This window comes from Bubalus bubalis, chromosome 8 (assembly GCF_019923935.1).
Source record: "Bubalus bubalis isolate 160015118507 breed Murrah chromosome 8, NDDB_SH_1, whole genome shotgun sequence".
NCBI lineage: Eukaryota > Metazoa > Chordata > Mammalia > Artiodactyla > Bovidae > Bubalus > Bubalus bubalis.
The window spans coordinates 105,450,790-105,459,222 of record NC_059164.1 but is presented as its reverse complement, the minus strand read 5'-3'; the positions used below and the strand labels follow the sequence as shown (position 1 = coordinate 105,459,222).

General features: G+C 46.1%; 2 gene segments (V, D, J or C); both read right to left on the bottom strand.

Moving 5' to 3' along the window:
• Positions 1–3,441: 3,441 nt before the first annotated feature.
• LOC123466087 lies at positions 3,442–4,415 on the bottom strand. The segment is given in 2 exon segments: positions 3,442–3,797; positions 4,298–4,415. Coding segments are annotated over 2 exon segments (381 nt in total).
• A 2,609-nt stretch (positions 4,416–7,024) lies between these two features.
• Positions 7,025–7,762, bottom strand: LOC123466043. The segment is given in 2 exon segments: positions 7,025–7,359; positions 7,492–7,762. Coding segments are annotated over 2 exon segments (384 nt in total).
• Positions 7,763–8,433: the final 671 nt, after the last annotated feature.

The following is an 8,433-nucleotide window of genomic DNA, read 5'->3' as shown; positions in this document are numbered from 1 at the left end:
TTTCCTTCTCCAGGGGATCGTCCCGACCCAGGGATCAAATCCATGTCTCCTGCATTGGCCTGTGGGTTCTTTACCACTGAGCCACCAGGGAAAACAAGACCTCAAATCCACCTCCACAAAGGCAAGGGGCACAGGGTATTTACAGGGTCACGAATGAAGCATGACCTGATGGTCTGAGATATGGGCTTCCCTGGTGGCTCAGTGGTAAAGAAATCCGCCCTGCCAATGCAAGGGATGTGGGTTCAATCCCTGGGTTGGGATGATCCCCTGGAGAAGGAAATGGCAACCCACTTCAGTATTCTTGCCTGGAGAATCCCATGAACAGAGGAGCCTGGCGGGCTACATCCATGGGGTCGCAAAGTGTCGGGCACGAGTTAGCTACTGAGCACGTGCACATGGGGAGCCTGGGGCGCTTGGGAAGCTTGGGGGAGGGTGACTGAAAAAACGTGCATGCGTTGTCCTTCTCTGCTGGGGTAACTGAGCTATACCCTCTGCCCTTTCACCACAGAAGTGCTCAGCAAGATCTGAGAATGGAGTCTTGGATCCTCTGAGGTCAAAAGGTCCCCAGGCAGACACCTGTGCTTCTCTAGGAGGAGGGTTGCTGGTGTTACTGCACTACCGGCAGTTTCCTGGAAAATAACTCAGACAAACATCTTATTCAGGATACATACCACTTGGAGGCCAAGCAAGTCTCAAAACGACCTTGATTAGTGAAGGCAGGTGCAATGGATCTGATTAATCCCTACTCATGCTTTCACAACCACTACCTCAAAGATCTCTCCTGAGTTTCCAGAAGTATCAGACAACTTCTCAAATGAAGGAAGGTTGGTGCTGCTCTCTATGCGCTGAAGTGTTTTACAGAAAGACCCAGATCACCCCCTAGTGCTCAAGTGAAAGTCTCTCAGTTGTGTCCGACTCTGCGCCCGTCCATGGGATTCTTCAAGCCAGAATACTGGAGTGGGTAGCCTTTCCCTTCTCTAGGGGGTCTTCCCAACCAAGGGACCAAACCCAGTCTCCCGTATTGCAGACAGATTCTTTACCAGCTGAGCCATAAGGGAAGCCCAAGAATACTGGAGTGGGTAGCCTATCCCTTCTCCAGGGGATCTTCCCGACCCAGGAGTTGAACCGGAGTTTCCTGCATTGCAGGAGGATTCTTTGCCAAAGGGAAGCCCTGATAACTCTGACTGACTGACTGACTCGATGGTCAGAGGGGCACACTTCTCACAGGCCCTCTGGTCTCAGGATGTCTTCACCTCCTGTGTGGCGAGTGGGGAGTTTCTCTATGCTGCAGAGTGGCAGCCAGAACCCCAAGAATCATCAGGATAGGAAACATGCGGCCATGCATGTGGTGACCTGCTGGAGTACTGCAGAGATTTGCTACTGGTACTTAGTTACACAGTCACTGATCCAGTACTCATTGGTGTTATTGATCAGTTAATTAAATTTAATCTCTTAGGCCACATTCAAGGTGAGTGGGCTCCTCAGATCTCTGTCCTCAGTCCTTTGATCTTTACTTTGTATATTCTGTCATCAAGGGATCAAGAAGGCACTTTCATTCTTCCAATTATGGAAATTGTCCCAAATTTTTACCTTCACCCAGGTCCATTTTTTGAGCCCCTGACTCCTACATACCACTGCTTTCTGCATATTTCTGGTGAGATTTCTGTCTCAGAGGCATCCCCAATGTCAAGAAAATCATGATCTTCTTCCCACATGGTCCTCCTGATTCATCTGATTTGTAGTCAAAACCTTCCTCTCCATCTATTGCCTCTCTTGATTTATCAATTACCCAGGTCTTGATTTCATTTCCTAATTATGTTTTAAAACTCATTTCCCTGTATTTCTAGCACTGCCACCATCATCGTCCTAGCTTCAATATCCCTTCGGTTCTTTCTTTCATTGTCTCTCCTTTTTGATATCACATGCGTGTTGTTGTTGTTTAGTCACCAAGTCGTGTCCAGACTCTTTTGTGACCCCATGGATTGCAGCACACCAGGCTTCCCTGTCTATCACTATCTCGCTGAGTTTGCTTAAACTTGGGTCCACTGAGTCGCTGGTGCCATCCACCCATCTCATCTTCTGTTGCTCCCTTCTCCTCTTGTTTTCAGTCTTTCCCAGCATAAGGGTCTTTCCAATGAGTCAGGTCTTCACCCCAGGTGGTCAAAATATTGGAGCTTCAGCTTCAGCATCAGTCCTTCCGGTGAATATTCAGGACTGATTTCCTTCAGGGTGGACTGGCTGGATCTCCTGCAGTCCAAGGGACTCTCAAGAGTCTTCTCCAGCACCACAATTTGAAAGACTCTATTTCTAGGCTTTTTATATTTTGCTAATCAAATGGATATCAGTTTACATATAATTGCATCTTTCTCCATGTTTCTTGATCACCAGGAAATCAATGTGTATTGATTACAGATGTTTCTTCTCCAAAGTGCATGTTAATATCTTTTGCTTATTTTTACTGGGCTATACAAGATTTACAGTCAATGTGTGATTTTTCTTTTCCTAGAAAAGGATTTTTCTAGAGGTTTAAACTCAGTGCTTCACTTACTAGCTTGTGGCTTCTGACAGAACTTTCTAGTTTTGTAGACAAGCCTTGTTGTTTGAAGTCTTTCTTATTTATCCTTTTTGTCTTCTCCTCCCTCTGATCCCTTTGTGAAGGTTCTGCGCATGCTCTGTACTTGGGTGTAGAGGGTTGCCCCATCCAGTCCTACCCTGTTCTTTCATCAACCTCAATACTGTATATAGCACATCCCTGAATTCTTTCATGAGTGAACATCTCTACTTGGCTGCTTAATGATTCCATTTGTCTTGAGAGTCTAGGATGGTAACAAGACAGTGCTGAATTTTCTTGGAGGAAAACACTTCAGTGTTTATTAGAAAAGAGTTAGTCACTCAGTCATGTCTGACTCTTTGTGATCCCATGGACTATAGCCTGCCAGGCTGCTCTGTCCATGGAATTTTCCAGGCAAGTTACTGGATTGTGTTGCCATTCCCTTCTCCAGGGGAACTTCTCAACCGAGGGATGGATCAAACTCCCGTCTCCTGCATTGCAGATGGATTCCTTACTGTCTGAGCCACCAGGGAAGCCCATTACTGAAGTATTCATTGCTTTATAGAAGCCTTTTGGATCTACCTATAGGATTATGTGTCAATTTATCTAAGAACTTATGATTAGCATGTGGGAGAATCAGAAAAAAAAAAATCCAGATTTTATAATTTTCAGCCCAGGGAACTTTCCAGGTTGGTTGGCCATTGATAGGCCTAGCTCCATTTCCATATGGCTAGTTCTCAAACACCATACCTTCTCCCCGCTCTCAGATATTTTCTCTCCCTTTCTCTCTCTACACACACAGCCACAGATGACTCAGTCAGAGAGGCTGTGGCTTTTCTCTCCCCACACCTCCTTCCACAGGGCCCCATGGTTCAGTGGGGTGGGGAAGGGGGTTGCTACCAGGATTCTTGTCTGGGTCTCTGATCTCTGCCCAGCGCTGTGTCTCTAGCACCACAGAAGTAGAGGCCGCTGTCTGCAGGATCCACACTTGTCACCATCAGAGATGAAAATGTTCGGTCTGGATGACTGATGGGAAACTTGTCCTTGTTATAACCTTGTTCGTATGTGGCATTAGTGCCCTCATTAGAAGTTGCCATCAGCACGAGGCCTCGTTTCGGGAACTGACGGTACCAGAACACGGCTGTAGCTTGAAGGTCCACTGCACGGCACTCGATGGTCACAGAGGCTCCACTCTTACTGACAGCCCTGCGGGGCTGCTGAGAGACGAGAGCACCAAGCCCAGAGCCTGCTGAGACACAGGTCAAGGAGATGAGAGCCCAGCAGGACAGGAAGACATGACCATAGGCAGAAAACCACAGCCTTGCTCACTTGCTCGCCTTTCTCGTGGGTCCAAGGGAATCCTGTTTGTTTTGTGAAATCATCCTGTCCTAATTCTTAGGCTTCTCATCCCCCATCTCTCCTGACTGGTGGCTCCTCACCCTACCCTTTACACCTTCAAATAGCATGGAATGTCCCCTCTCATTTTTTCCAGTGTAAAAAAATCCACAGTCTAAGGAATTCCCTGCTGGTCCAGTGGTTAGGATTCAGTGTTCTCACTGCCAGGGACCAGGTTCAATGCCTGGTGGGGGAACTAAGATCCCACAAACCAAGCAGTCAAAAAAGCTTCAAAAATTATGAAAGTCCACAATCCCTATCACTTCACTCATGCCAACACACACATACACACACACACACACACACACACACAGACACTTGACCCAACTACTTAGCTAATAAGGCTCGTACTGGGTCCTAGAAGCAGCAGAAGCACCAGCATCTTCAGGAACTGGCCTCACACCACACTTCTCAGAAGAAAGAAATGACTTTGCCATTTCTTCTCCACCCCTAGAAGGAGGGCTGAGTGTCTGCATATTCTAAGGATGCTCTCGTCTGCCCCCTGGTGGTCATCATTGCCACTGATGCAGGATCCACCCTTCTTTCAAACAAGCGGAAGTGAAGGTTGCTCAGTCATGTCCAACTCTGTGACCTCTTGAACTATAGCCCATCAGGCTCCTCTGTCCATAGGATTCTCCAGGCAAGAATACTAGAGTGGATAGCCATGCCCTTCTCCAGGGGATCTTCCCAACCCAGGGAGTGAACCTGGGTCTCCTGCATTGCAGGCAGATTCTTTACTGTCTGAGGCGCCAGGGAAGCCCTTTTCCATAAAAGAACCATTCAAACATTGCTGGAAGGAACCTCAGAGATGTTCTAACCGAACTCTCAATGTTATAGGACAGAAACTGAGGCCGAGATCATTGAAATGATAGTAGTTTCCTAGTCTTATGTAAGGAAATGGCTATGTTTGTGTGGTAAATGACATTGTTAATTCTTTACTTCTGTAATGTATCCTCAAAGTAATCAAGACAACTCATGCTTGTTAATCACTAGAACCATAGATGAACATAAGGACTACCAGGCTAGAAGCTCAATGCTTCTTCACACTGAAAAAAACACGTCCTCATCTTCTCAATGAAGTATTTATTTCATGAGTATCTTATGCCAGTCCCCTCATATAATGGACTGAATACTAAACATATCTATGTATTATATATACATGCATCTCTTTATTATAGTCTGAATGTGGTAGAAGTGATGCTATGATTTGTGAAGCTGGGTCACAAGTAACCTTATAGATCCCTCCAGGGTCTCTCGAATGCTCACTCTAGGGGAAGCCAGCCACGAGATAATCATGTTCACTACCCCAAGGCCACCATTCTGCAAGGAAACCCACGTAGCCACATGGAGGGGCTGAGGGCAGAAAGACAGACATGCTAGGCTGGCGCCCAGCTGTCCCGGGCGCCCCAGGGCGGGGCCCAGCCACGCGCGGAAAGACGCCATCCTGGATGTGCGGGCGGCTGGAGCCTCAGGCGTCTCCCGCCTCAGGGCTATCTGACCATGACCGCATCACTTCAGTTCAGTTCAGGGACTATCTGACCATGACCGCATCACTTCAGTTCAGTTCAGTTCAGCCGCTCAGTCGTGTCCGAGTCTTTGTGACCCCATGAATCACAGCACGCCAGGCCTCCCTGTCCATCACCATCTCCCGGAGTTCACTCAGACTCACGTCCATCGAGTCACATGAGCGGCCCCAAATGGGAACTGCCCAGCCAGGCCCACTCAACCCACAGAACCATGAGAGATAATATATGTTAAAGTCACTACATTTTGAGGTGGCTGTTGTTACTGTTGTTTTTCTAAGCTTTTAAAATGAGATATAAAATCCACATATAATAGACTACACAAACCTTGAGGATACAGCATAGTGAAATTTCACAAATGAGTACATCTATATACCTACGACCCAGATCAAGATATAGGACATTTTCATAACCCAGAAGCCCCCCTCATGCTTCTCTACAAGTAAATTAAAAATACCCTCAGAATGTAGCTGCTGTCTTAACTTTGTACAGTCTGTGCTCTGGCTTCTTTTTCAAGAAGAGATCCATACATTTATGAGATCCATCCATGATTTCACAAATAACATTTGCTTTTCTGCTAGATTTCATTCCATTCCTAAGGGTAGCTATTTGTTCACCGTGTTGCTGATGGTCATTTGGGTGTTTCCAGCCTGAGGTCACCATGAATAGAGCTGCCATGACAATAGGTTTTTCTCACATATCCCTTTCTCTTTCCTCAGAATTCTGGACTATTTAAGTTTTTATACAATTACACTGGTTTTGTGACTTGTCTAATTTACTCATTATTTTTTCTAGTATATTTTTAAATTCAGAAACTATGTGTATGGTGTCCAAGAAACATTATACTTATTTGATTGTATTTTTCTAGAAATTGTTCTTCCAAGGTAATTGATGCAATGGCTTCTTACCACTAAGAAAACATTGAGTGATACTTTAACTTTTTTGACTTTCATACAGTCACTTTCTTACAACTTGGCCATGGGAACGGGAGCCATTATGAAATTTCACAAAGAGTTCTTTTTAGTATTAGGACCACCCTGAAATAATAAAGAGTTCGATAGTTTTACAGTGGATGTTTTCAAATCAAGTGATGTTTTAAAATCTGCTTTTTGTGTCATAAATTCTTCCACTGGAAGGAAAAACCTGTTTCCTTTCCATAGTTGATTTAGTCGCTAAGTCATATCTGGCTCTTTGGAACCCCATGCGCTGCAGCCTGCCAGGCTCTTCTGTCCATGGGATTGTCTAGGCAAGAATACTGGAGTGGGTTGCTATTTCCTTCTTTAGGGGATCTTCCTGACCCAGGGATCGAACCCACATCTTTTGCATTTCCTGCATTGGCAGGCAGACTCTTTACTGCTGTGCCATCTGGGAAGCCCCTAATGTAGATAGGTGCGATTTTTAAGAATCAACCCAGTGGATTGCTGAATCAGGATTGTGCCATTCCACGACGTGTGTTCCTGCAGCAGCTGCTTTGGGTGCCTGGTTCAGGAGGAAGAAGCCGACTGCCAAGGGTACTGAACACAGAAAAGCCCCGCCACCTGGTGGGAAGCAGGACTCATTTGTGTGCAGAGAGGACGTGGCTTTGAGTCACTGTGTCTCTACTAGCAGCACAGAGATACAGAGCCGTCTGGTTCTTCTGTGCTGATGTCACGGTAAGAGGAAAGAAAGGCTTCTTTTCACGAGAGGCACTGTAGCCTTTAGCTATGTCTTCTTTCTGAACAGTGTTTACAAATTGCGAGAAGAAGATCTGCCTCAGTCCTAGACCCGGGTCCTGTCGGTACCAGTACATTGAGTCGTAATCAAAATCCTGTTCACATTCCAGGGTCACAGCTCCACCTTCCTTTTTGAGCAGGTATTTAGGAGTCTGACTGACCCCAGCAGCCATGGTGCCTATGGAATAAAGGGAGCAACTCGGGAAACAAGGCCCAAGAGGGCAGCCAATGCTGCTGCCGTGAGGGAAGGCTTAGCTCTGGAGCTGAGCGTCTTTAGGATGGGAATCTGCTCTCTGAACCCAGGACTCACCTGCTCCAAAGAGACAAAGGGCCACGCAGCAGATCACCTGGTTGCCCATAGTGGGAAGGGGGTCTCCTCGTAGCCCCCAGCACAGACCGGTGAGGAAAGAAACTTAGCTATGGGGCTCCCCCTGGTTGAATGTGTAGAATCTATCAGAAGGCCAGAAAGGAGAGTTGGACAGGTCCTGTAGATATTCAAGAGGGGCTCCCTAATCTGGCAGATGAGGCGACTGAGGACAGAGATCTGAATCACTTGCACCTCCCTTGTGCCTCCCTCCCCTAAACTCTGCATTTTGTCTGGCCCTAGTGGGCACCACCCCACATTTCCAGGCCAGAGCCTCACTGTGATTGGCCCACCTTCCTCCTTGCAGTAAGGAAGGTTTGTTCACAATGGGACTACAGCAGATGCTCTGGTTACACAAGAATGTAGAGTGTATTTTTTTAACTTTTTATTTTGCAATGGAGTATAGCTGATTAACCATGTTTTGATGTTTTTCAAAGGGACTCAGCCATATATATACTTGTATCCATTCTCCCCCAAATTCCCCTCCCATCCATACTGCCACATAGCCCTGAGCAGAGGTGCCTATGTTGTACAGTAGGTTCTTGTTGGTTCATCTGCTTTTTTATTTTCTGCAATTGTTTCATCAAAGAAAATGATAACAAAACGGTGTTCTGTAGGTGTCCAACATTTTTTGTGTGACGAGAATAAAAAAAAAATAAAGTTCACTGAGATGAAAATCTGAGGTGATGTGTTTCTAATGAATAATATTTCAGGATCAGACCCATGTCTTAAATTCCAGACCAGTTTATCCAACTTTATTCCCACCATCTCTGGGATGTACCATAGACATTTGAAGAATTTCTAATCCTGGCATCCATATCTACCTGCGCAAGCACCAAGCAGGGAATGTTCCAGAAAGAATAAGAGGCAACATAGGTTGGTATAAAG